This window comes from Ictidomys tridecemlineatus, chromosome 9 (genome assembly GCF_052094955.1).
Source record: "Ictidomys tridecemlineatus isolate mIctTri1 chromosome 9, mIctTri1.hap1, whole genome shotgun sequence".
NCBI lineage: Eukaryota > Metazoa > Chordata > Mammalia > Rodentia > Sciuridae > Ictidomys > Ictidomys tridecemlineatus.
In genome coordinates this window covers 39,512,281-39,539,963 of record NC_135485.1, presented here as the reverse complement: position 1 = coordinate 39,539,963, position 27,683 = coordinate 39,512,281, and the positions used below count along the sequence as shown (strand labels likewise).

The following is a 27,683-nucleotide window of genomic DNA, read 5'->3' as shown; positions in this document are numbered from 1 at the left end:
CAGTCAAGTCTAAAGCTTTGACCAACCAAAGGGTCTGCAGCTCAAGTACTGCACAGAAAATACTGGATCTGATTCTGTTTGGAGCAGTCAGCATGAAATGTAATGAAATTCAAAATAGACAGGATACACATGCTCCAGAGGGAAGTCATTAATACCCATGAATAATGATAAAGCAAAATACCATCTGCCAGGATAATGTGGCAAATCTTTTTAAAATTCCAATTAGCCTATAAACCAGAAACAGGGAGCAAATATGTTCCCCTACCATGTGAGACCATGTGTCCTTGATGTCTCCATCGCTTTATATGTAAACTAAAATGTGGGTGATGGAAACATTACCAGTGTATGAATACATTTTGAAGATTACATTCATTATTCTTCAGGACACGGGTGCTATTTACGTTGCCAGGTGAAACAGAATGTGTTAATCTACTAATTAAGGCCACATATGTATTTTCCCATATAGCTTAATTGTGGGGGTGAAAATTTGTGTCTGTTGGAAACACAGTATATTAATTCTGTTAAAACAATGCAATTGGATTTAATTCTTACATGTATTTGGAGACAGAGATAATGAAGCATTTCTGTCACACTTACCCCAGACAAAATTGTCTAGTCTATGATGGATTCTGATATTCTAGGCCATTTTCCTGAGCTGCATTTCATGAAACACAACCCTATTAGAGTCATAACACCCATTATCAGCTCTTTGTGTTATAGCCTGAAAAGAAATTGTTCTGATCACAGACATGTAGGATAGGTTCACAGGCAACTCATCTATCGTTTGTCTTTGAAAATATTGAAGTACAACAAACTACTTCTGAGCGCTGATATTTCCCCATATCGCTTGCTTTTCTCATGGTGTGGTGTAGTGTAAATGACAGAGGAATTAGTGTGTTTGGAATTTCTAATCCCGGGGCTACCATTGCCCAGCTATATCATTTTTAGAGAACTTATTTGTCTTGTGGTACCCTGGTTTCCTCACCTATAAAATGTCTCCCTGTTATTGTAGGAATAAGAGGAAAAGTCAATTGTAAGAGTAGAAAAAAATAAATGTGAAAGATCTTTGAAAAGTTATAAAACCGTCCAATAATAAAAGTCATTTTTATTTTATCAGGACTAGATAAAGTAGGTAGAGATGTCAGTACTATATTAAGATGTAAAATTAAACATCAAAAAAAAAAAACAGATGACCAAATAATCTCTCTAGCCAAGCTTGGAGCACTCCATGTTGATGCTGCGTTAGAGAGCTCTTGTTTAATCAGCAAGATTATTAGTTCCCAGAGATCTGTCTCCTTCCCAGAATTTAGGATGAGCTGATACTCAACCTATGGCCAAATTCCTAAGGAGATCTGCTTAGATCTTAAGGCTATTCGTACTGGGGCAGTCAGGAGTTTTATTGGAAGAGGATGCTATAGTCCAATTATATATTTTTTTTATTTTTTGGTTATTGGCGGACACAACATTTTTGTATGTGGTGCTGAGGATCGAACCCGGGCCACATGCATGCCAGGCAAGTGCGCTACCGCTTGAGCTACATCCCAGCCCTAGTCCAATTATTAACAACAGAATTTCCATTATCCATGAGTTGTAAATAAGGTGAATTGTATCATTTAAAAAAATTCCTAGTCATTTACTTTGGCATACGTCAGAACACAAGCCCAAGTACTCCTGCACTTTCCCCAGCACATCTCTTCCAACCTAGTTTTGAAGACTACAATTCCTGAGCAATGGCAGTGATGTGGGGTTTGGGGGTTTGGGAAACTTCAGAGAATCTGCAAAGCCAGTAATTCTCATGCAGACCTTTAAGAATTTACATGGCAATCGTACAGGGAGATGTGGGCTCAACATCAATTTATTTCTGCCTACCTTGGGGCCTAGCCATTTTATTTGTAGCAATCTATTTGAACAAAACACTACTATGGTGTCCAATGATGTGTGTGCAAGGATGTTCATAAAGTCATTTTAATAGCAAAGAACTCTATTTTGCAGGAATGTGATTGCATAAAATAAAGTACATTTACATAATGGGATACCATGAAGCTGATAAAAAATTGAGAGGTCTACCTATATAAACTTCCCACAGAGATCTCCAAGATACAGCATAAAAAGGCAAAAGCTCTGTGGAGCTGATGACGTGTCAATACAAGTTCCTCAGTTGTAATGAATGTTCCATGGTGATGGGGAATGTGGATAACGGGGGAGCTGTGTATATGTAGGGGCGGGGGGCATGTGGGGAATATCTGCATCTTCACTCACTTCACTGCTGTGAACCTCAAACTGCTTTAATAAATAGTCAATTTAAAAAGAAAAAGGGGGAAAAAGCACATTGCAAAGTGTTACATAAAATGCAATCACATTTAGGCTAAATATGAAATGAAAATAGAGATAGGTTATAGACACAGATGCACAGAAAAGAAATCGAAGGAGTGAAAGAATACAAAACAGTGATGTGGTTTTGCTCCTAGAAAATAAGAGAGGCACAGGGAAGAGATACAGTGGAGGAAAAGAGGCTTTAACATTATGGTTCTTACCCTTCTACACTGTTTGAATGTTGTACAGAGTAAACGTAGCCTTCTGTTCCTTACGTAAGAGAGCAAAATACCACCCAACATGACAGGTAAGCAAACAAAAAGACAGAATCAAAATGAGCCAAGTGCCAATCATCTTTACATCAAGTGATGTGTCTGAAAACTCAATAACCCAAATAACATCTTAAATCTTAAGATGTCTATGGGTCCATTAGAAACATAGAGTCCTACTGTACTGTTGCTAAGAAAGCTGAACAGGATGGCTTTAATATATATGATCAAACTAAAAACAAAACAAAAAAATGCTGGAACCTCAGCAAAACTTTAAATTATATTTATATATACATATATATCATTTATTGAAATATAAAGATCTTCATTTACAGGTTTTAAGAGGGGAAAAAAATGAACAGGGGCATTTGAAATACATTTTGTATTGATGTACCTTCCCTAGCAAGTTCTTGTCACACATTCACCACACCACCATTTTGGGAACATGTAAGTATTTTTTCTCTTTATTATTTCTAAAATATAAATTTTGGACATTCAAAAGTGCAACAGTTAATGTGCCTGTGGGGAATATCACAGTTAAAAAAATATAAACAAAGGCAGTGATACAGCTTGTCATAAATGTTTTGGCAGTATTCTCCAAGTCTATATAGAAATACATATATACATATCGATGTATAACATCATTTTATCTCATGTCCCTCTTCACAAAAATAGGACCATTTTGTACAGATTGGCAGACCACATTTTAAGGATATTACCGATCATTTAAAAAAAAAGTCACAAATTGTGTTTCGCAGGCCAGCTTTGATTGTCATCATAAAAATAGAAAGCAAGGAAAGATTGGCAATTTTTCTCGAGGGGGACTTTGCAGGAGATTCAAAAGGAAGCAAATCTGAGACACACCGAAAACACTGCAAGGGGGAATAAAAAGAGTCCCATTTCATCCTAGGTGGGAGCATTTGTAAGGACTGAAAGCGGCTGGTCTGAGAATCTTTGTTCAGCCTCGGTGATGTCATGCAAGACTCAAAGTAACATCAGAATGCAAAGCACCAACAAAATAAGGCTGTGCAAGGGAGAGTGGGTGATAAACAGAATGCTTGAGCTGTGATTCTAGAAACACACAAAATGTATTTCAAGTCTAATTGGCTCCACGGAACCTAGTCAGGTTTTCGTTTTTAATTGGCCAATCTGGCTCAGTCTTCACACTTCCTATGAAAAAGGTGGGTAAGAAAGTTGGGGCTTGCATTGAGATGACACCAGTGGGTAGTCAAGTACCTCGTTATTGCTGCTACATCTTCCAAAGCATCACCTGCCGGAAGCACATACAGTGATTGCAGTAATCACAGCCCATGTTTCATTCATTTGGTGTCGGCAATTAAGAACATTGCGGAGAATGCCGATGAACCCGCACTAACCAATTTGACAGTTTGGATGGATGTGACAGTCCATCCTCCCACCTAATCCCAAAATATTAGGAAAACTTTTTAATCTTTTTCACCAGAATATTGACCTGGCTATCTGTCCAGAGACCAGGAAATGTTGCAAACAGAATTGTGTCATGTATTTTACGTCCTTTTCCTTGAGGGGGACAAATCGGTTCCACCATGCAGTAGGAAGCTGTGACTTTACTTTGTCTCAAACTTTTAGAAGATGTGCCAAAACCAAGATTTAGCTTTCCAAGCCTCAACTAAGACAGGAAAGTTAAATTAAGGGCAGCAATTGCTAGATATATGGCATTAAATGTCAGTGACCTAAAGCCAAAAGGACTTAAATAGTAGGCTTCCGGCATGGTTGACTTTTAGCTCAGTTCCAAATTTCCAATTATTTTTTTTTCCCCATGGCAACCTAAGCCAGTGTTTTTGAAAAGTGACTGATCAGAATAGCCAGGGAGTTATTAACATAGAGGTCCCTGCTTCTCTCAAACGAATCCAGAATCTCTGGAATGGAGACATAGAATTTAGTGATTGTAGCTGCCGGTCATATGTGGGAATTAGTGTCAGGCTAATGCACACTCAGCCTTCATGAAACAACACCTTTATCGTCTCAGGGTTTTAAACTCTCTCTTGGGGGAAAGAGATGAATGAAAGAAGCTGATGTTAGAGCATCCTTCTGGTTCTTAAGGTTTGTAGATTTGGGGATCCACCATAGTTATCACAGGTCATGAAAGAAGTCTCTCTGCAAATCCTTTCTTCTTGCTGACTGTTGTAATTTCCACTGGATCATGACACAAGAAGTCACTGGCACAGGCTCATGCCTTTCTATCGAGCACACTGAGGATTCAGGGGTTTTGCTTATTTCTAATCCCATTACTTTGTGGGTCATCAACTGATTCTAGTATCATGGATTAGGGAACCTATTTAGTACACAATTAAAAGCTTTGACTTCCTGGACATCACTACTTATACTTTGCTCTCTATGCTTACTAAATTTAATCAACTAACACTATTATCATATTTTATAGAGAAACATGTTATTTAATATAAATGTCAGAAACTGTCAAACTTGTCACCTACCTAGTAAGGGTTTTTTTTTTTTTTTTAATTGTGCTTTCTCTGTAGGGAAATCATGTTACATATTACACATTTAGCATTACTGGTAACAGTAGTATTATTATAAACATTGATTACAATACGAAAATGAGTTGTTGGGCTTCTAAAGGACCCAAATCTATCAAACAAGGTTGGTTAATTGTTATCTTTTATCTCTTTAACGCTGAAAAAAAAAAAAGGTAAAATGTGATAGTACCAGTACCTTTTAAGGTTCAAGAGTGGTTTTGCATGCACTTCATTAAAAAGTTCAACAGCAGCTGATAACCAGGTTTCAAGAGAGAAGTACATGGATGGATTGAGTGGTCTCTTCAGAAGTCCAGAGAAGATAGTTAATACAAATCTAAACACATCCTTGGTTAGAGTTATTTACATAAATACAATGCTGGAGTTTTGTTGCAGTACGAATTCTGTCTGTGGGAATCTCACCAATGCCCTTGAAACACAAAGCTCGACTTCTGTGGCCTTATTATTCCCTTGTCCACCTATTTCCAAACTTCACACACCGCTGAGATGCTCCTGAAGCATTGCAAGAGACAACGCTGAAAAAGTTCATCTCAAAGTATCCCATTCGTTCCTATGTAGAAGGCTCCCTGAGGCCCTTGGCTGGGAACTTCACACATCACCCAATCCTCCTCTGGACCGTTGCATTGTGATAAAGTGGTTTTCTTAGAGGGACCCGAAAGTGGCTCCTGGAGTAGAAGGTACACCCCAAATCTGCTGGTTACAGGAAGCTGTCCTCCACCAGGTCTGAGGAGTCTATGCCAATGTCATCCATCATGTCGATGTCCTCAATGGTCTCGTCCTCTCTCTTGATGAAGGTGGAGCTGCTGGAACCTGTCTCAATGGCACTCTCTTCAGAGGTCTGTGAGCTGGCAGAGGGGGAGAAAAGGAAAGGTGAGGCATGGGTACGCATCAGCTAGGCCGTGACCCCGTTTCCAGGGTGGCTGCCAAGGCAAATGAGCAACACTCGCAAGATTCTTCGGCCCTCACACTCAGGCTGCCAGATGTGGCTAGCCTGCTACCATGACAGACAGCTGCTCATCATCCCTTGCTGCACGGGTCACGTGGAAAACCAGAGTGCACAGGCCTTCTTTACTCAGCTTTCCTCCTCCCAGGTCTTACATCTGAGTTGCAAACAAGCTGTAATAATTTCTACTTTCCCTATGCAATGCTAATGGAAGAGAAGATAAGCTACGGCTGATAAAAAGTCCTCAGGAAGGAAGAGGGAAGAAAGGAAACCAGCAGCAAGCACAGCCAGAGCATCCACTTGCTCTCTCTGAGACTTCCTGAGCTTGCAGACTGAGTTCTGGGGATTTCACTCCTCTCTCCTGAAATGTCTGTTCCCCCTTCCCATTGCATCCTGCACCCTCTAAGTCTCAAAGGACCAGGTGAAGGCTCTTCCTTACTAGAATATGAGCTAAGAGGGAGGGTAACTAGAGTAAAATAGCCTTAGGTCTGGGGTGGTCTTCACACACCTTACTTAACATCTTGAACTTGAACTTGTCTTCTTGCCTATAAAATGGCGTGACAAGAATGCCCAACAGTATACCTGCTGGGGTGATTAAATAAGGTCATAATCATGAAGCATACAAATGTTCAATAAATGTTAGCAATTGTTATTCAAACTTGTATTCTGAATCTGAATAAAGTCTGGGCATTACCTGATAATCAGGGAAGAGCCCTTAATTTTCTTATGTCTGATCACAATATTGTGATCATGTGGAAAAGTACGCTTATTCTTAGGAAGTGTATATTGTACCCTGGGAGGGAAGTATCTTGGTGTTTCCCATCTAGTTGCAAATGATGGATCAAGAAACATAAAGTTTGAATATGGCTGTATGTGACATGCTATGCGTATACATTCTACATATAATAGGTGACGCACAACATCGGTTACTTACATGGAGCTAGATAAAGCCAATGTGACAAAATGTCAACAACTGTTAACTTAAGTGGTAGATATATTCTTACAACATCTCTGTACATTTAAGCATTTTTCACCAAAGTTTTTGGGAAAATTCTTTTCCCTAAAGTCACCAGCCTGTCATGGTTCCCCGTCTGTCCTCCCTTCTGTGAACCTTACAGTCTTATCCTTGCTCTGCTTTGTATTGCTATCTTTGTTTTTCTATATATCTTTTTTGCTCCAAACTCATCATCCTCTGCTGATGGGCAGGACCAAAGTTTATTCTCCTCATTGTGAGGCTGCTGTACACATGGTTTATAGACCATAAAGAGAGCGTGGCCATCCATAAGGACATTGTGTGCACCCACACTCACACACCCTCACACGTGCCATCACCCTCCAGCCGCGTCCTATCTGGCCCACTCTGACTCCTTGGTCCATGTTCCTCCTCTCTCTCTATCCATTTCTAAGCGGGGAATCATGGCTGGCCAATTGGAAGCCTAGAAACAGTGATTGGAGAGCTCCCAGAACCCTGAGCCGTGCTGTCCCTTCATGATCCCAGACTGGGACTTTCCCTGGAACTGAGCCTTTGCCTCCCCATTTATACCCTGGTCCTGGCACCTCATTTTGAACCCCAGTCTATTCGGCTGGTCTTGATGATCACCTAGTCCTAACGCCCCTCTCTCTGGAAGCTGGATGCTGCTTATAGGTCCCTGGCCCCAGCTAGAGGCCCAATGAATCCTTGGCTGCTACCCCAACCTAACTAAGATCTGCACTGATGACACTACCATGAATGCCATGGTAGGAACTGCTGCCCCCACCCCCCCAGGGGGAGGGGGGAGTTTGACAGGTAAGTCAGACCCCTCTGCTTATCTATCTTACAGGCCAGAGGCAGGAATGTGGGGACAAAAGCAGGTAACTGCCACTGGGAGTGAGGAGCCATTCCTGCCAGATGCTTTGGCACCCAAGCTCAGGCTTCACCGTGACAGCTGACAACTGGACTTTCAACTGGTTCCTGAGCAATTGTGCCCACCTTGTAGCCCAAGGCCTGGTTCCAGTGAGTTCTAACCTGGTACTCCAAGCCCTCCACAGCAAGACCCTGTCTTTCCATGCCCACTTCCCTCCCAAGGCCAAAAACATGAGCCTTAGGAGAAGGCTGATAACTTCCTGGCTGACTCCTGCCTGACTGGGCCCAAAGCCTCCCAGCTGGGTCTTCTCCCACTCAGCCCTTCTCACCACTTAGGGCCAGAGTCTCACCTGACGTGGTGAGGATATTTGGGATATATCATGAGTGTTTCCAAGAAGACCAAATACATTGCCCTCGTAGAAGTCCAAATTAGCAAATCTAACAAATACCTAGCAACTAGAATTGTTCTCTTTGTAGAATTTTGTAAATCCTGCCACCCAGCCTGGTATAGTCCTACAAAACTCCTAGGCATTTTTCTGATGTCTTTTTTATCAGAAATATTCATCTGATATCATTTACCCTGTGATTTCTAACTTTATTTTGAACCCTTTCACAGGTGACGTATTACTCTTCAATCCGAAGAAAGCAAATGGAGAAAAGATCTGAGAGAGCCTCTAGACCCACTGCCCAGCCTTCCCTGGGCCACCTGAAGTTCCAGCACAGGCCCCAAATGTGGAGGAACACTGTTTGCCCATTGTAAAAGCTGCCTACACAAAGCATAATTAGAAAGGTAAATCAGACAGGCCATTTGGCCCCACCTCCAGTTCCAAAAACAAAAACTGTGCTTCCAAATTACCCAGAGCCTCCAGATAAACAAGGGCTGACTGTACCTTCTACTTATATTGGTTAGAGAAAGTATAATCAGAAACCTCCAAAACACTGCTATGCTCTTCTGCCTAAATAACTGCATGTATTTAACTGAATGACTAAGGAAGAAGGTAAAGCAATGTCCTGAACAAAGGGAGCAAAGAACCATGAGCAACGTGGACCCTGAACCAGGAGTCACTATCACCCTGCCAAGGGCCAGGCGATGAGAGCTGGGAACAAGGTCGAGGTCCTGTCCATCTGGTCCACATGAGCTAGCAGTTCTCAGACCTGGCTGAGCATTAGCATCACCAAGGTGATAAATTCATGAATCTCAGTAATGATCACCAACACTGCTCATGTCACAAAAGACAGTAGGACAATTGTACCTCCTGACTGAAGGACACACATCATCTCTGAAGCATGTCTTCTGAAAATCCACCTGACCCAGTCAAGCCTCAGAACCAACACCCAGTAATATGACCAATACGGGAGAAAATAAAGACACCACAGGAATGGGATCAGCAGGATTCTGAACATGGAGCCCCACTTGCAAACACTCTGGTTTCCTCACAAATGATATACAAGGGGCCACAAAGGAGGCCAGGAGAACTTATAGAGATATATCAACAAATGCCATGTGTGACTTTTATTTGGGTATTGAATAGAAAAAAAAAAACAAATGTACAATAACATTTGTGAGATGACCAGGGAAATTGCAACTCTGGGTATCTGTTGCTCTTAAACCATGGCCCATTTCTTAGGGTGAGAAGATGGCACTGTAGTTTTTTTATAATAACTTTTAATAACTGTAGCAATTTTTTATAACAGAGCGTTTATCTCTTAGAGAAACCTACAACAATATTGACAGATGAAATGATATGATGTCAAGGTTTGCTTCCAAATAATCCAGAGGGGACCCAGGAGGTAAAGGTATGGTTGTGCATGCAATCAAACTAGCCCTGAGTTTGGACACATCAAAGTTGGGTGATGGACACCTGATACTACTATACTATGTAAATTGTGCATTTGTTAGAAATTCTCCAGAATACAAGTTTAAAAAAAAAAAAAGAACAAATCAGCTTGGATGTGGCTTGTATATCAGTAGTTTTTAAATCCCCTCCAAGTGATTCCAATTTGCAGCCAAGATTAAGAACCACGGATGGAGAATCAAATAACTTGGCCCCGCGTCTCTCTCCACTACAGCCTCAGCTCAGTGACTTTCTAAGACAACAGAGAAAAGGCATGTATTACCAATCCCCACAGCTGCTGTGTTGGTGTGATCAAATGGCACAAAGTCTCAGGTCAAAGATTCTCCACCAGGGAAGTATGACTCTGTCACACACAGTCCCAGGTGCAGATTAGAATAGTCTAGAAGCTGTTTTCAAAACTGCAAAGGAACCCTGGGGATTGTGCACCTTGATCAGCCAGTACAGTTTGATATCCAGGAGAGCCTCGTTGTCAGTAGCCTGGGTTCTCCCCTTTGGGAGTGCTGGGGGCGGCAAGGCGGGCAGTTGGGTGGCTACCCACATCTACCTGTGTCTGTTCCTCTTGCCCAGGTCTTCCTCCTCAGGAACAGGGTCAATGTCAGGCAGAGGGATGATGTAGCCACTGTCTGCGCTCAGTCTCTGCTCATCCAGGCCACCTTCCCAGTCCTTCAGCTTGTCTTCCTCATTTTTGTAGGTGACACCAATGTATGCGTTGTCCGAGTCCACACGCATGCGTGCCACAGCGGGATGGTCACTCTTCAGGAAGTCCAGGTGAATTTTTTCATAACTCTATGAACATTCATTTCACATATTTAGTCAAATGTCACTGATAAAATTCAATGAATATAGACATTCAGAACTTATTACAGTTTAAATGTATTTCCAGACTACCTCATCTACATGGGATTTAGATAATCAAAGGACCATCTTATGTCCTGAGGACTCGGGTCAAAGATTCTCGGCCAAGGAAGCATGACTCACCCACACACAGCCCCAGGAGTCAGGGGACATATGTGACTTATGAGAGAGGTGTTTTCAAAACTACACAGGGCCCTAGGGATTGTGCATCTTGCTCTCCAAAGATGAGGACATGGTGGAGCTCTTCTGCTGTTAGGTCTTCAGATATCCAGAGCCCCTTCCCCAAGTCGGAAGCTAGGACTCCCACCCAGCACTCCCATGGCCTTCCTCACATAGTCCCTCCCAGGTTCCTATAGAAAGGGGTGGGGACTTCTACCAGGGGCAGAACACCCAACACCTTCCTGATCCCTAAATGTTGGGGAAGTCTAACCTCCAATATCAAAAATGCCAGCTACTGAGGAGGTTGAGGCAGGAGGATGGCAAGTTTGAGGCCAGCCTGAGTAGCTCAGGGAGGCCCTGTATCAAAATAAAATAAAAACGGCTAGGGCTATAGCTCAGTCATAGAGCACTCACGCACAAGGTCCTGGGTTCAGTCCCTATTTTAAACAATAATTTCAGTCTCTTCCCAATCAAAGCATCTTTGGCCAGCCTAAGGTTATTTTCCTTCTGCATCCACCCTTATAGAAGTTGGATCTGGAGACTATCATGCTAAGCGAAATAAGCCAATCCCCCAAACCCAAAGTTCCAATGTTCTCTCTGATATGTGGGTGCTAACCCACGACAAGGGGAGATGGGAAGAAGTTCAATAGATTAAACAAAGGGGAATGAAGGGAAGGAGGGAGGATAAGCAGTGGAAAGACAGTGGAAAGAATCTGACATAACTTTCCTATGTTCATACATGAAGACATCACAGTGAATCTCCACATCATGTAGAACTACAAGACTGGGATCCTAATTAGAATAAGATAGGCTCCATATTTATATAAATATGTCAAAATATTCTCTACTGTCATATATAACTAAAAAGAAAAAGAAAAAAATAAAAGAGGCATTTAAACAATTTTTTTTTAAAAAAAAGAATAAGTTGTAATGGGCACTCAGGTAATCCAACTCAAGTATTTAATTCACAGTTCAACACATGGGAGGTTCCAGTGCAATCTCCTAATGCTGTATCTCCTTGAGGTGGAAGAGAATTAAGCATGGAAAGTCTACACAGTGACTAATGCAAATCAAAGAAACAGAATTTATTACAAATTCGCCTGAGTTGCCCTTTTAAGGCCTCGACAGAAAATCGTTTCACTCGTTTACACCTCCTGCTTGGATCCATGGAATGACATTTGTTCTTTTGCACAATGCTTCCTTTGCCACAGAAAACCAGCTGGAGCCACAGATAACAGTCAGGTTACTTCTTCCAGTCAGCTGGTAAAAGCCAATCTACCATGGATTTAAATGCATGGATTTAAATGCAGTCAAATCAGCAATTTAATGAACGTGGTTGTCCTGACACTTCTAACTACACGGGAGTTTCAGATCCTGAAACATCTGGAGAACAAAGTGCTTACAGGTGTCATGGACATAAGATGAAAGGGGAGCCCCGCAGAAACGGGAGGTTTTCATTCATCATTGTTACCAGGAGCTCGTGGGGCGCTCCATGAAGCCCCAGACACAGGATCACACAATCTGTGTCCTCCTTTGAAAATGCTGTTTTCAATCAGTGCTAACGGTGTTGGCCTAAATGCCAGCCATTTTCTCCCCGAGGACTCATGGTCTTCACCACCCTAACAGGCCCAGACAAACCTTTTTATATTGTCCAGGCAGAAGATTCTCCACTATCTCGCTCAGGTGGTAGAAGGAGGGTCTCTTCTCTGGCTCACTGTTCCAGCACTGCACCATGATCTCATAGCTGGAGAGAGACAGGGCTCAGAGTGGGCATGGGTAGAGTAGGTGGGCACCCCCGACCCCAAAGACTACATGGCAGGGACGTGGGACAAGGGAGGGGGAAGGAGCTCACACTTCACTGGTGGCATGGTCAGGCTTGGCCATCCGGTACCCACTCTTGATCTTATTGTAGAAGGTAGAATCCACCATCATGCCAGGGTAGGGTGTGCCACCTAAGAGGCAGAGAAGATAAGAGGATGGCAAATGGTCCGCATGTTGCTGGAAGGCTTGAGGTGACAGAGCACACTGGGGAACACCGGTGATCCTGGTGCCTCAATGTCCTGGTTCTCCCTGCAAAGGGACGCTGGGGATGCAGCCCAGTGGTAGAGCGCCTGCCTGGCATTCACAGACTGAGTACTACACAAAAAAGAAAAAAAACTTAACAAGGACTCTAGGTCGGTCTAGCCCAAGAACCTTGGGCAAAAATTGTGCATTTTTAGAAAGAGTATTAAAATGTTTTTCCATGCTTCAGATGATTGGAGCTACATACATAAGCAAATCAGAAAAGCCAGGGGAAATTCTGAATCATCAGGGGCAAGAAAATTATTTTGACTAGAAAAGCTCAAATAATTAAAGCAAAAGTCAAAATTGGGGTTTGGCTTGTCTAGATAATTCTCTGCTTTTTCAGGGGGGTGTGAGACTCTCTCTGTTGGGCCACATGATCCATATAATGCCCCTTTCTACAGGGAGAACTAAGGTAGAAAAAGGAGACCCAGGAGGGAAGAAGCACTTGACTTTCCCCAGGAGAACACCCACATTCACTCACGAAACCCTTCCTATTTTTATAGCCAGAGCCAGGTCAAGTTCAGTTCCTCCTCTGAAGCCTTCCAAAACTATTCCAGGATTCTCTTCTACCTCTGGGCTCGCATTACAGTGCTCAGTCAGCACCACAGACTTTCCAAGTGTGTGAATCTTCTCTCCTTGTGTGAACCATCTGGAGGGCAGAGGTAGTGACCTATCCTTCTCGTAGGGGCCCTCACCGGGCAGCACGGGACACCTGGGTCGTTCAGTCCCTGGAGACTGACTGGCTCAATGCCTAAGAAGTTTCTCCCCTCCAGAATGACCAGGAAAGGGAGCCGTGCTCCTCTCCCTCCCCAGGCTACCTTCCCCCAGCTCCCATCGCCATCAGGTGAGGAGGAGGAAACCCTCCCTCACACCTGGTGAACCTTTCAACCCAAAGTCCCACATGAAGAAGCAGCCAGGGAATGGGTGTCATCGGGAGCACTTATGTAGGAGAAAAATCACTGTGACCTAGCCCAGAGTAGAGTCCAGGGGCCAGGCGCACGCAGCCCCCAGATTCCCCTCTCAGTCTCCACTGGCCCACAACATAGTAAGGACCCAAGGTGGGTTCACACAGCATGCAGCCCAGCAGCAATCAAGTCCTAGAGCTGGGACAAACACTCTCCCTTCCAGAGCAGTTCTAGAACAATCCCAAACAAGCAGAGCTGCCAGGCCCGTACCAAGAGAAAAGATCTCCCAGAGCAGAATCCCATAAGACCAGACATCGCTCAGCGTGGTGTAGAGGTTGTCAAAGATGCTCTCGGGAGCCATCCACTTCACAGGAAGGAAGGTCTGCAGAGAAGAAGGGAGGACATTAACCCCCAGTCTCTTCAGTGATGATCTGCAGGAGTAGGGGTGGAAAGGGGTCCTCCCGGGCTGAGAATAACTGGCACTAATGATGTCACCTTGCAGGGTTTTGTGTGTACTGTTTACTGCAGCACTCAAGGGACCTGCTATCCCATGGGTTCTTAATCCATATTTGGCAACTAATGCTCAATGTTGCTTCCCACCTCTTCCAAAGGAATAATGTCCAAAAACATTTAATCCTGAATTGTTGCCCATAAAGTGTGAGCCCTGAACAGACCTGTCCCCTCCTGGCAGGGATTCCTAGGAACAAAACTAAGATCCAGCCATCTGTGGGCTGATTATTAGCTTCTGAACATTAATAAATATGTAGTCATTTTCAAAGAATCACACACTGAGATGTATTTGATAGCCTCTGTTGTGAAACTGGATCCAAACTTCAGGGAAAATACTAAACTGAGGTAGATACATAAAGTAACCATGTTAGCATCCTTCCAGAGACTTACAACCTCACATGAACAGGTGAGAGCTTGGCTCTACCAATACCAAAGTTTAGTAGAGTGTTCAAGGTGCCTAGGAAAAGCCACAGCCATGGGTCATGGCCACATGAGTCCCTGCGGCACACAAAGCAGAGACACAGGACAGAGTCTCTAGTTGGATGAGACAACCCCTGTGAGCTGTCTCACAGCCAGTGCAGTGGGGTGAGGTGGAGTTGCACCTGTGGGTGGCAGGTGTGTTCTAAACTGCTTCATCTGCTTTCAGGTGAAAGGGATGGAGAGAACAGTTTGAGCAGACGATTCAATGACTTTTAAGGAAACTGTACCTCTAGGACATATTAACTCAAATGATCTTAACATTTTGGGGGTCACAGGTGCCCCTTTTGAAAATCTGATAAAAGCTGAAACACTGTCTCTGCAAAGCCTTGCCTGTATCTGCACACACGCACGCACGCAGTTTGCTGATCAACGGCTAACACTTCCTGTTTGTGTCCATATTCCAGGCACTGCCTTAAGATCTTTACATGAATTTCCCCATTTAACTCCCTACAGCGGCTCAGGAGAAGGCACTACTACTGCCTCCATTCCACAGACAGAAACTAAGGCATAGAATGGGCAAGGAACTTGCCCAAATCTCAGCCCTCCTACAAGGTGGTGCAGATACTCCTGCTCAGGCCTGAGCTTTAGTGAACTCCCGAATCCCATTCATGAATCTCCTTATTAAAAAGATACAGGCTCCCAGTGGCAAGAAGCAGCAGCTGACTTCAGAGAAGAAAGGGAAGGAGGGGAGCAGGCCAAGTGAGGACAGGGATACATACACTGCCTTTCGACACGTAGTTGGAATCGTGCATGATGTCCCTGGCCAGGCCAAAGTCACAGATCTTCACAATCTTCCCTTGTGCTAGGAGGACATTGCGAGCAGCCAGATCCCGGTGGACACACTGGGTGGAAAGGAAAGAACACTCAGGGTCAGTCCATCTGTGGTTAAACAGCAGCTCTCCCGCCAGACTGGCTGCTCCATGGTGGCACTTGAAGCTGAGGATGTGCACCTAAGGAAGTCTGTCCTGGCATGGTGGGCTTGCCCTTAACCAAACCCCTTTAAGACACAGAAAACTCTGGAGAAAAACAGGCAGCCAATGTTGCTAGGACCCACGTCCTCCCTAGGGGGAGAGGAGGAGAGGGGTAAAGGAGAAGCAGCTACTGTCACCGGCCTCTCCCAGGTCTTCCTGCCGAATGCTTCCCCCTCCCCTCACTCTGAAATCTGCAGCCAGGTCTAAAGACATCACCGTTCCTTGAACCTACATTTTTGGAAGCCAAAAACTCCATTCCTCGGGCAACTTGATAGGTGAAGCTCAACAAATCCAACAAAGTAAGGCCTTCTGAGTTGTCATCTGAAAGGAGGTTTTTGACTTCTGAGTCTGCAGAACAGGAAGGAGAGCAGGACAGCATGAGAGCTCACCCACCACTAGGACTCCCTCCCATGAGGCTGGTCTGTTTGTCAGACTACAGAGGCTTGTCCAAAGAACACATCCAAAGCTATTTTCCTATGCAGTTTCTAGACCTCCCAGGTGGGTATCTAAGTGTGCAAAGGAGGATGGGGCAAAGCTCAGGGCAAGAGCACTTGCCTCACATGCATGAGACGCTGGATTCAATCCCCAGCAGTGCAAATAAATAAAAAAATGAAAAGGTTCTTTCTTTAAAAATAAATTTGTACAAGCTGAGCATTCATTCCTATCCTCCCAATGCTCCAAAATCCAAAAGTTATTAAGTACTGACATGGCACAAGTAGAAAATTCCACACTTGACCCCATGTAATGGGTCACAGTTGAAATGAAAGTACACTGAAGAGATTGTGTAAAGTGACCCTCAGGCTCTGTGTAGAGGTATAGATGAAACATAAATGAGTTTGTGTCTAGACTAGAGTCCCATCCCCAAGATATTTCATTGCATATATGCAAAGTTCCAAAACCTGAAAAAAATCCAAAATTCAAAACACCTTTGGTCCCAAGTATTTCAGTTAAAGAGAGAGTCAACCTAAATACAGAAAGACATCCCTGATTTATATATAAGTATGTAAGAACACAGGGCCATGAGGACCAATCAAAACTCTTCTCCCTAATGGGTTCTCACATGTAGTTTTGTATTGTTGTTGGGTTTTGGTTTTTTGTTTTTCTGAAGTACTGGAAATCGAACCAAGGGACTCACACATCATAGGCAAGTAGTCTACCACTGAGCTACATTCCCAGCCCTTTTCATTTTTTATTTTGAGATGGGACCAAGTTCCTGAGGCTGGCCTCAAATTTGCAATTCCCCAGCCTCAACCTCAGGATTATTTAGAATGACAGGCCTGTATCACCATGCCCAGCACATAATGATTTTGTTTAACTCCCAGATTTCTCTTTTCCAACCTTAGTTAGTAATCACACCAGCCATCTTTAAATGCACACATACACACTGAAATTTTCTGTGACAAATATACATGAGGACAAGGAGAAAAAAATAATTTCTAAGAATTGCTTTATTTTATTTTTCAAACTACCTTCCTAGTCTTTGTCTTATAAGTCATCGATTAAATCAACTGCCAATCAGACAAGGAGACAAGCTTAAAGATCAGGGTCAATGGAGACCAGGGAAGGTGGGGAGTACAGAAGGCTACTTTCTAAGCCACTCCATGGCTGAGACCAAGGTAGTGGATATATGGCTTCTCAGTGAAGTGGATGGAAGAGTTATTTCACTGGAACTGAATACTGGACACTCAGAGACGATGGAGACTCAGAAGGAGACTCAGAAGGTTTGGATACAATAAAGAGAAAGCCCGCAACCACCAAGGGTGGCTACCAGAGCCCACCCACCCCTGGGGAAAGCAGGAAGCTGCATTTCAGGCATGGCTTAGTGCACAGAAATCTGAGATCAAAACACTGGCTAGTCCATAGGCTGCCTGCATAGTCCACTGGTGCATGAAAGACACATCGTGTTTCCCAACTGTCCACAGAGAGCTGAGGCAGGAGCCATTCTGAAGCAACTATGGGAACCAGGATCCAGGAAATCTGAGCTGGGTCTAGTTCTTGGTCCAGCTGACACCTGCCACATCACCTAAACTGTGCCTAACAAATCAAGAGGAAAGCAGGTACAGAGTGTATGGTCAGGGAGCCTGGGGAGAGCCTGGCTGCCCACCCCGCCACTTTTCAGTCTGGCAGCTCAGAGCAGGGCAGGAATTTGAACCAGTGTGTGGGACTGTGCTGGGGAGTGAGCCCAGGAAGCCAGGAAAGGCAGGATCCACAGTCAGCTAAAAGGGCAAAGGATTGGCTCCTCCCCCTCATGAGTGGAACCCTGGGGAGTCTCCTGGGTGCAGTCTCCCAGGTAGATGACCCCAGAAGTGAGAGATTTTAATATCTCCCAACTAGTTGCCACTCAACAAAGCACCTGGGGCCTGCCTAGACCTAAGCCCCACCTTCAGGAACTCCACCTACAGGAACTCCTTTCACGGAACCCTGCAGTGACTCCACCCTGGGAGTGGAGCTGACAGTACAGGTTCAATGCAATTCCCATGAAAATTCCAATGACGTTCTTCATAGGAATAGAAAAAGCAGTCATGAAATTCATTTTGAAAAATAAGAGGCCTAGAAGGGCCAAAGCACTCCTTAGTAAGAAAAGTGAACCAGGAGGCATCACAATACCAGGCATTAAATTATGCTACAGAGCTTTAGTAACAAAAACAGCATGGTATTGGTACCAAAAAGGCAAGAAGACCAATGAATAGAAGACACAGAGACAAATCCATATAAATACAGTTATCTCATACTAGATAAAGACACCAAAAACATACATTGGAGAAAAGATAGCTTCTTCAGCAAATGGTGCCAAGAAAACTGAAATCCATATGTAGTAGAATAACATTTAACACCTATCTCTCACCCTGAACAATAATCAACTTAAAGTGGAATTAGATCAGAAACCCTGCACCTTCTAGGAATTAGATCAGAAACCCTGCACCTACTAGAAGAAAACGTAAGCCCAACACTCCAACATGTCAGCTCAGGAACTGACTTCCTTAACAAGACTCCTAAAGAGCAAGAAGTAAAATCAAAAATCTACAAATGGGATGGCATCAAACTAAAAAGTCTCTGGAGAGCAAAGGAAATAATCAAGAATGTGAAAAGACAGCCCACAGAATGAGAGAAAATCTTTGCCACCTTTACCTCAGATAGAGCATTAATCTCCAGGATATACAAATAACTCAAAAAACTTAACATCAAAAAAAACTAATAACCCAATCAATAAACGGGCAAAGGGACTAAATAGACACTTCTCAAAAGAAGAAGAAATATGAACGGTCAACAAATATATGAAAAAAATGTTCAATATCTCTAGCAATTAGAGAAATGCAAATTAAAACTACACTGAGATTTCATGTCACTCTAGCCAGAATGGCAATTATCAAAAATACAAGTAACAATAAATGTTGATGAGGATGTTGGGAAAAAGGTACACTCATAACATTGTTGGTGGAATTATAAATTAGTGTAACCACTCTGGAAAGCAGTATGGAGATTCCTCAGAAAACTTAGAATGGAACCACCATTTGACCCACTTCTTGGTATATATTCAAAGGATCTAAAATCAGCATTCTATAGTGACACAGCCACATCAATGTTTATTGCAGCTCAATTCACAATAGCTAAGCTATGGAACCAATCTAGGGGCCCTTCAACAGATAAATAGATAAAGAAAATGCAGTATATATACACAATGGTGTATTACTTGGCCATAAACAAGAATGACTTTATGACATTTGCCAGTAAACGGATGGATCTAAAGGGTATTGCTAAGTGAAAAAAGCCAATCCCCCAAAACCAAAGGCTGAATGTTCTAAGAGAGAACATTCTTAGTCTAATATTGGGCAAATTATATTGTTATATTGTATGCATATACGGATATATAAAATAATCCCATCAATATGTACAACCATAATGCACTAATAAAAAAAAAATATGGGAAAAAACCAGGGCCAGTGACTTTGCATTGACTTCCCTTTGTTTGTAACTTTCCCCAGTTCATCCCATCTGGAAGGGTCCCAGAGTTTTCGAGGAAGAAGGCCATCTAGGCCAGTAGTTCTCAGTCCTGAGGATTTTCAGGCAAAGTGAAGAATAGCTTCAGCCATTCACATTTTTCTAGCCAGCTACAGGAAAGCCGGAAAATTGTAATGTGCTTGCCAACAGGGCCTGGGCCTCAGCGTGACTCAGGTCCCCCAATGTCTGGTGCCAAGTCTACCAGCTCAGCCTGGGAAGCGATGTAAACTATTTTTAAAAATATGGGAGAGGAGAGGAAGCACTGGTTCCGATAACCCTCATTGGCTAATCTTTGTAAAGTGCTTGGAAGTTCACCCATTTGGCAACGTGAAGTGGATGGAACCGAGAACTGCAGAAATGGAAAATATCATTGTGTACTGAACTTTGTGAAACAAGCACATTCTATTTTTAATGGATTGTACCTTTTGCTTAAGAACCTTGAAAATATTCCGAGCACATTAGTGATTTTCCAAACAATTTCATGGCAGCTCAACACTTTGCATCAACCAATGCGAGGGCTCAGGCCCCAAAGACAACAACATCACAGAAAAAGCCAAGGTCAGACCTACCTACAACTATCCTACTTCAAATCTGTGATTTAGACCAGAGTCCCAGAGGGGCCACCCCCGAGCAGATAGGAGGTGGTCCATCTGGTATAGCATCAGCTGGGCACCCTGGGGTTAATAAATCCATCCAATCCTCCATTTACACCTCTGTTTTGAAAACAGATCTGCCTTCAGACAACAGTCAATAGAAACACTTGTCAGAAAATACATCTCCAATTGTCTACTCTCCAATTTTTATCTCAAATTGGATCTTAGGAAAGCTAAAATTAAGGGTTATTGAACTCATAGATATAAGTCTTATAAAACTTAAGAAAAAGCCACTAGGAAGAAAGAACAAAAGCTTCCTAACTTGCAGTTTGTCAAGTAAGGGCACCGAAAAAAAAATCAATTATCAAAGGTAGCAATGTAGTTCAGGGGTGAAGCATCTGCTGAGCATACACAAGGCCCTGGGTTCAATCATCACCAAAACAAAACAATCAATTCTCACTATTTTCATTTAAAAAAAAGGAGGTTGGAGCTGTAGGTCAATAGTAAAGTAACTGGCTAGCATAAATGAGGCTCCGGGTTTGATCCCCAGTACTGCAAAAATTAATAAATCTATTGAGAACAATTTTTTTTCCAATTAAAAAGACATGTTAAGAACAAAAAAGAAAGGTTATCATATCAGAATAAATGACTCTATAAAGCAATCGCATTTGAAGTTTGGGAAATTCATTGCAAGAAATCTGTCTTTATCCTTTTTAATTCACAGGCCACAACCTATAATAACCTGTCACAGACCCAGCTGAGCAGACCTGCATTCAGGGACCACGTGGCCTGACAGGTCTACTTATCATTCCTGTTCACCCACCTCTGAGTATTTTAAGTATCATATTAAAGCAGAGTGATAAAGATGCTCTTACCTAACATAGATTTCTTCTTATACGAGGCCGGGCGATCGTACAGTGATCTCTGGATGTCCGAATACTTGGAGACCTCTTTTCTTTCCAACATGGGGACGTACTGTGTAGTGTCGGCTTGCTTCATGTCCATGTAATCACCATTGTTCTCAAAAGATAGAATCACGTAACTGTAAAAACAGAAAAGACATCTCACCCAGGTGCCCTTCTGGAGTGGCCACTCAGATGCTTCAGCAGATGATGATGTGGGTCCCTGCCCTGTGCCCGGTACTGAGGGAGGCAGAGCAAAAGCAAAACCAAAGAGTACCCTTCACATGGGGTGGCCCAGGCAGGGAGAAGGGCCTGAGAAGATGACTCCAAGAATCCCACAAACACACAGGGCACCTAGGACCCAGGCGTGGGGACCGCAGGAAGGTTCCAGTGGCATGAAAGGAAAATGACTCCTTCTAGCATGAAGGAGGCACTTTTCATAAGCTGTAGAATGACCACCATTTGCGATGGGAAAGACCAGGGGATTATTCAGGTTCTGCTAACTCTGGCTGACACGGTTCTTACTGTCTTTTCACTTATTTATTTGTTTTCAGTGCCACTCTTCTACACGTCTTCAGTGGGAACACAGACACCCTGAAATGACATTTACAACAGGGGGCTATGTCCCCAAAGATTTATAAAATGTTATAAGTCTATGACACTTAAAATTTGAAAAAAAAAATCATGACATTAAGGCCCATCATTACTCTTTCTCTGTTTCTCAGTCTATAAACCATGAACATGGGATTTGTGGCCCTGTGGCTTGAGGAGACAACTCTTGCTACTTGATAAATTCGCACCCACTTAGTATCCATTAAGTAAATGTGTATAAAGCCAACTCATTGCACTTTCTGATCTTATGGATCTTCATAGCCTTCGAGATCTTTACAGTCACTTGACAGATTTCTGAAGTGGAGACCACCATCACTGGCTTGATCCACAGGCCCAGGTTCAGCAAGGACCACCAGCTGGAGCTTGGAGATCCTCAGACAGATTCTCACAAGGTATATAAACTCAGGCGTCCATGGCCTGTGCTGCATTCCATACATCCAGAGTGGATCACACATAAACAGGAGAATGGCTTCCAGAAGGATTCCAACTCTCACTCCCCTTAACTCCTATCAGCAAGGCCTTCCTGCATGATGTCCCAGGCCTTCCTGCATGATATTCCGGTCCAAAGTGCCTACAGACACAGGGTATCCATGGGCACTGTCAGGGACCACTGGGCAGGCTAGCTCGTCTCCAAGTCTTGCTACTTTGGGCCCTGACCCTGCAGACATGGATTCTGTCAGAACATGGGTTCTCTCCATCTGTGAGGCTTATAGGACAATGACACAGCCATGTCTCTGTACACTCACCTGCGTGTGCTCTCATCAGCAGGGTTCAATCCAAAGATGTCCAGCTCTTTCTTTGGCTTCTCTGGGTGGCGGCTCAGGAAGCTATCCCTATTCTTATGCAAATAGTTGACCAGATCCCCATAGAAACAGTACTCAGTGATGATGTAGATGGGGCCTGTGGGGACCAAAACCAGAATGAAAACCCAAGGACAGGGGAGCCATGAATTGCTGTGTTTGGACCACCAAGAGATATGGCTCAAAAACAATGACTCCCATCGGCTCAGTGGAGCGAGAGGACTCCAAGGAAAAGATTTCTATTCACTGGTGTGGCTGGGGTGTGAGTGGGGATTTGGGATTTGAGTCTGGTCTGACAGCTTTTCACAACCACAGGTGTTCAGAGCACACCCTCACTCCCAGGAAGGTCGGTGAGCCTACCTGACTTAGTACAGGCTCCCAGCAAGTTGACGATGTTTAAATGTGGCCCCAGGTGAGTCATTATCTTCAGCTCAGACATGAGAGCTTGTTTTTCACTAGACCTGGCAGTGGCTGTTGAAGAAATAAATCATGAGTCAGTTCAACTCAACTACCTAGCTCTCATTTCCAGAAAACCCCGAGAATGTGGTTGCTCCTGTGATTCAACATTATTACATTTACCAAGTGTACAAAAGAGAAGCAGAGGGCCCATGGAGTCTGGACTCGGGTGACAGTCTCTAGTCTTTAGGATAGAAAGAAGTAACTAGAAATAACTCCTCGTTTTCCAACATACAAGTGACAAGAACAACCAAAACAGAATGAACTGACAAACTTTTAAACACACATAAAATCTAGAGTCAAAGAACCAGAATCTAGTCCTAAGTTTGCTATGACGGCTGTATTTCAATTTGAGACCCGATTTTGATCAGTTCACTTAATCTCTTCGTATTCAAATCCTCCCAACACTTACGTTTGAGCATCTTCACTGCTACTTTCATAACAGGCTGGGACCGGCTTAATCCATAGGCTGTTCCTTCAACCACTTTCCCAAATGCACCAGATCCCAAGATGCGACCTGTGGACAAGAAGAACCATCAACACACCGGGCTCCTCTGCGGGGTGAACAGCTGGGTGGGTGCTTTCCCATATTGAGTAAGCCTAATTACTCCTCCAAGTCATCCTGTCAAAAAAAGAATGGAGCCCACAGGGGAGGAAATTAGAGTAATTGCTTTTGTCAAATAACATTTGCAGCGGAAAGGAAAACACAGACGGGGAGAGAGGAGGATGCAGCCCTCCCTGGTGTGAACTCTCTGGCTAGCAGCTGGGTGCTGGCCAAGCCCTGGGCTCCTTTGCTTTTGCCTCCCAGCTCCTGCCCATACCCCCTGGCTCAACACCCTTCTGTTTTACACACACAAACAGAGGCATCCTTTGCATCAATAAATCCTTAACCACTGGAAATACTTGAGTATTCAAAATACCACCAATTCCAAGGAGTAGACAAGTAAAAACTGAGCTGGGCCCACTGCGGCCCATTGCCAGCAAGGCCACAGAGGCTCAGCATGCCCTGAGCCCAGTCATTGCCTCATGTCAGGAGAGACAAAGAGAAACTGAGACTATTGTCCCATCCTTGAAGAGCTCACAGTCCAGAGAGAGGCTTCCAGATAATCAGCCTGACTGTGGACAGCCCAGCCAGGGTAGATTCTGCTCATGAAAGACACCAGGAGAGCTTACCCTGCCCCTATCCGCAGGGCTGCATGGCTGGCAATTCCTGGAAAGGTACTGCTTCACCAGTAACTTGACAGGGCCCAGGAACAGGGAGACCAAGCAGTGCCCCTTGGCATAGCAGGGATTTTACCTTTTCCCCTGAATTTTATTACTTTTTAATTTCCCTAAGCTCCTCATCCTTTTTGGGGAAATAGTGGTGAAAATATAATAAAGAAAGCTTAAGGAAAAGCATTTGAAATTGGGAGCCGGGAGGATACCTCGTTTGATTTCAGTTTAAGTAACTCTCTAAGATCTAAACTCTGCCATATTTTGGAATGAGACAGGTAGATGATTAAAACCTGTATTTAGTTATATTATTCACTGTGACACAACCTCTAGCTCTAACTTTGCCTTTGTCCTGTTTTCATTCATTCAGAATATGATTTTAAAAAATGAAAAATAAATAAAACTCCCTTGGACTTCATGTATTTGATCTCAGCCCAAGATTGAAATATTTGAAATCTGTGACAAGTTGGCTTGGGTATTGTTATATGTTTTCCTTTAAGATGTACCCATATTTTAATATCTTATATTTTATATATATATAAGCTTCTTATGCACCCTCAGAATGTACTGAATCAAAACCTACTTTGTGACTGTCCGCATTCATTTCTCATTTACTGTTTTTGAGTTGTAGAAATTCACTTCATTTTCGATTGGTGTCATTTCCAAAGCAAAGCCATGTTGGTGGGTATCTTTGCTAGGCCTCCTTATATTCCTTTCTCCCTTTGTAAAATTTTCTTTAGCCATAATTTGTTATGGTATTAGATTTTTAAAATTCATTGCAATGATACTTGCTTCTTCTCCCCCATGCCTACCCTGCAGTGCTAGGGATTGAACCCACATCTTCATGCATGCTAGGCCAGGGCTCTACCACTGAGCTACATCCTCAGCCTCAATTAACTCTTTTTCAAGATGGAAATATATTTCTGCAAGTGAATTTCTATTGCATAGTTCTTACTAAGCAAAGCTCAGGTCCCTTGCAGGGATTTAAATAGTGATGTTGCGTACAAGTGAGAATAGTGTCTTGGGAGGTCACAGTCAGAGGGACTTACCAAGCACTAGTCCATCTCTTGGAAATTCCCATCTCGAGTCATAAGGTAGCTGCATCGGGTCCACATAAATATATTCATGTCCATCGGGGCTGATTGATTCAATGACCCTCCAGCGAATTTCATACCTTGGTTTCTAGAAAGGACCAGGACAGGTAACTAATGAATTACCAAGGTCCCAAGGCACCAGAGCACCCACTGCAGCAGTAAGCTGCAGTAGGATTTAACCACATCCATCCACCTGTAATCACTGAGCCCCTTCGCTGTGCCAGGCATTGAACTAAGCTGTTGTTCTCACAGGCTTCAAAGATTTTAGTGCTTTGGGAAAATACCTACCTGTTTCCAAATGACAACCAGGACAATAAGTGAGATGATCACAATCACCAACAGCACCAGGACTGCGGCTGCCACCGTAAGCTCAGAACGCAGGGCTGGAGGATCAGAAAGAGACAGGATGGAGAATTTCCTTGAAGATAGGCCGAAGGCAGGAAGGTATTGGTTACACCTGGCCAGGAATTTTTCACTGCCAGTAGGGAAGAATGGGGGCTGCCTGGCACATTTTAGGGATGGGCAATACCATCTCTCAAACATTTACACCCATGAAACTACACCAAAATTCAATCAGGGGAACTCAGCACTTTCTCCAAAGATGCCCTTAGCGTAACCTTTCAGACAGAATCGGAAAGAGAACAATAAAGACTGAAAAATGAGATTGAGTGCTACTTCATGTACAAAAGTCTGTATTTCATAAGCTTTTTAAATAAAGTTTACTTTGAAAAGTGGCATTTGTTTCTATTGCTTGTGACTTCATGGTTTTTTGTTTGTTTATTTGTTTGTTTTAAGAATTCAACCTGTCTCAACTACCGTAAGGAGCAATGAGATGGAAGATTCTTCTTCCTCCTTCTCCATCCCACATGCAAATGTTCAGATGTTCAGCAACTCAGAGACTGAGTAGCTATACTATTAGACAAGCAAAATGTCCAGTGTCCTTTGCAAGATGCAGCTTGGTATATGAATTTGAAGAAAGAAAGGGCTAGATTCAGCTGCATTCAAAGCTGAATTTCTGCCTGGGGACCTGAATTCTGATACCACCCTATGTGGGATTCCACATGCTTCCTGAGAAAGATGAGGCCCAGATGGTGAGCTGGAGTTCCCCTGACTATTGAGCAACTCACTGGGAGCCACCAGCTTCAGCTCTCGGTTCCCAGAACCAAGGAGATTCTTAGCCAGGCATCGAACTGCAATGGTCTCCTCTACTTTGGCAAATGTCACTCGGCCCTCCACGGTACTCTTGCCTCGAGGGTAGATCTCCGTGATGATATTTGAGACATTGTTGGCTAAGACTGTCCATGACGTTTCATTATTACATCTACAGAGAAAAAGCACATAAATATAGGGCTGGTTATTGGCAGTCAGGGAGAAGAGTGGGTTGGTGAATTTGTTATGTTGCTGACCTTGTCTATGTTTGCAGGTGCCTATGGGATAACTTTCTTGATTTTTGTGCATATTAACAGTAAAACTCACTTTCATACTCAAAAGGAAATAACCTGCATGAGAATAACTGAGAGTTTACTGTGAAGGAGGCAGAGACAAACAAATTCTATAAAATGTAACTACTGATCCCAAACCTTGACCCTACGAGTGAACTGAGCAGTTCAACATCAAGCATCTTTAATGATGCCAATATCCCACCCCTTCCAAAAGGCCTGGGGTAGGCCCTTCTCAACATCCACACTGAAAACAACTCTGAAGGTGTCACAAGGGTTATAACTCATCCTTCACATTGAGTTATAAGACCCAGATTCCAGCCCCAGTCAGCATGCAAGTCATCCTTAAGTTCTAGAAGGGAGGACTAGGAGTCTCAGTCTTTAGGAAGAAGCAATCAAGGCCTCAGAACACAGCCAGTGCCCATGACTCCACATGCCCACCTAAGAAGGCAGAGAAATGAGAGACGAATGAGGAAATGGTGAGTTAACTCCCACCCAACAGCAGGTGGTGAGCGAGGGAGTGAGCCATCACATGGGTGCCATTTTCATTTATGTACAAACGCCAGTCTAGCCACCCAAAGTTTGCCAAATATCAAGAACACAAATAATAACACATGCTGGCAAGGATGTAGAGGGAAAGAGACACTTATGCATGTTGGTGGGATTATGAATTACTAGAACCACTATGGGAATCAGTATGGAGTTTCCTCAATAGGCTAGGAATGGAATCACCATATGACCCAGCTATCCCACTCTACGGTATTTATCCTAAAGGATTAAAGTCAGCATTATAGCAATACATGCATACTCATGTTTATAGAAGCAAAATTCACAATAGCCAAGTTATGGAACCAGTCCAGGTAGCCATCAGCAG

The 27,683-nt window shown here is 43.4% G+C and overlaps 1 protein-coding gene across 2 annotated transcripts in view; it reads right to left on the bottom strand.

The window, feature by feature from the left end:
• Positions 1 to 2,860: 2,860 nt before the first annotated feature.
• Positions 2,861 to 27,683, bottom strand: part of Pdgfra (platelet derived growth factor receptor alpha) — a 49,030-nt gene continuing 24,207 nt past the window's right edge. For both annotated transcript variants that reach the window (XM_078021300.1, XM_005320010.4), the window contains 14 exons: positions 26,498 to 26,691; positions 25,659 to 25,753; positions 25,326 to 25,458; positions 23,477 to 23,581; positions 22,969 to 23,079; positions 22,555 to 22,708; positions 21,170 to 21,336; positions 15,935 to 16,050; positions 15,451 to 15,573; positions 14,012 to 14,123; positions 12,625 to 12,724; positions 12,411 to 12,516; positions 10,303 to 10,544; positions 2,861 to 5,961 (listed from right to left, as the gene is read on the bottom strand). In XM_078021300.1, coding sequence (XP_077877426.1) covers positions 5,814 to 5,961; positions 10,303 to 10,544; positions 12,411 to 12,516; positions 12,625 to 12,724; positions 14,012 to 14,123; positions 15,451 to 15,573; positions 15,935 to 16,050; positions 21,170 to 21,336; positions 22,555 to 22,708; positions 22,969 to 23,079; positions 23,477 to 23,581; positions 25,326 to 25,458; positions 25,659 to 25,753; positions 26,498 to 26,691 — 1,906 coding nt within the window. In that variant the 3' untranslated portion in view covers positions 2,861 to 5,813. The remainder of the gene's footprint in view (positions 5,962 to 10,302; positions 10,545 to 12,410; positions 12,517 to 12,624; positions 12,725 to 14,011; positions 14,124 to 15,450; positions 15,574 to 15,934; positions 16,051 to 21,169; positions 21,337 to 22,554; positions 22,709 to 22,968; positions 23,080 to 23,476; positions 23,582 to 25,325; positions 25,459 to 25,658; positions 25,754 to 26,497; positions 26,692 to 27,683) is intronic.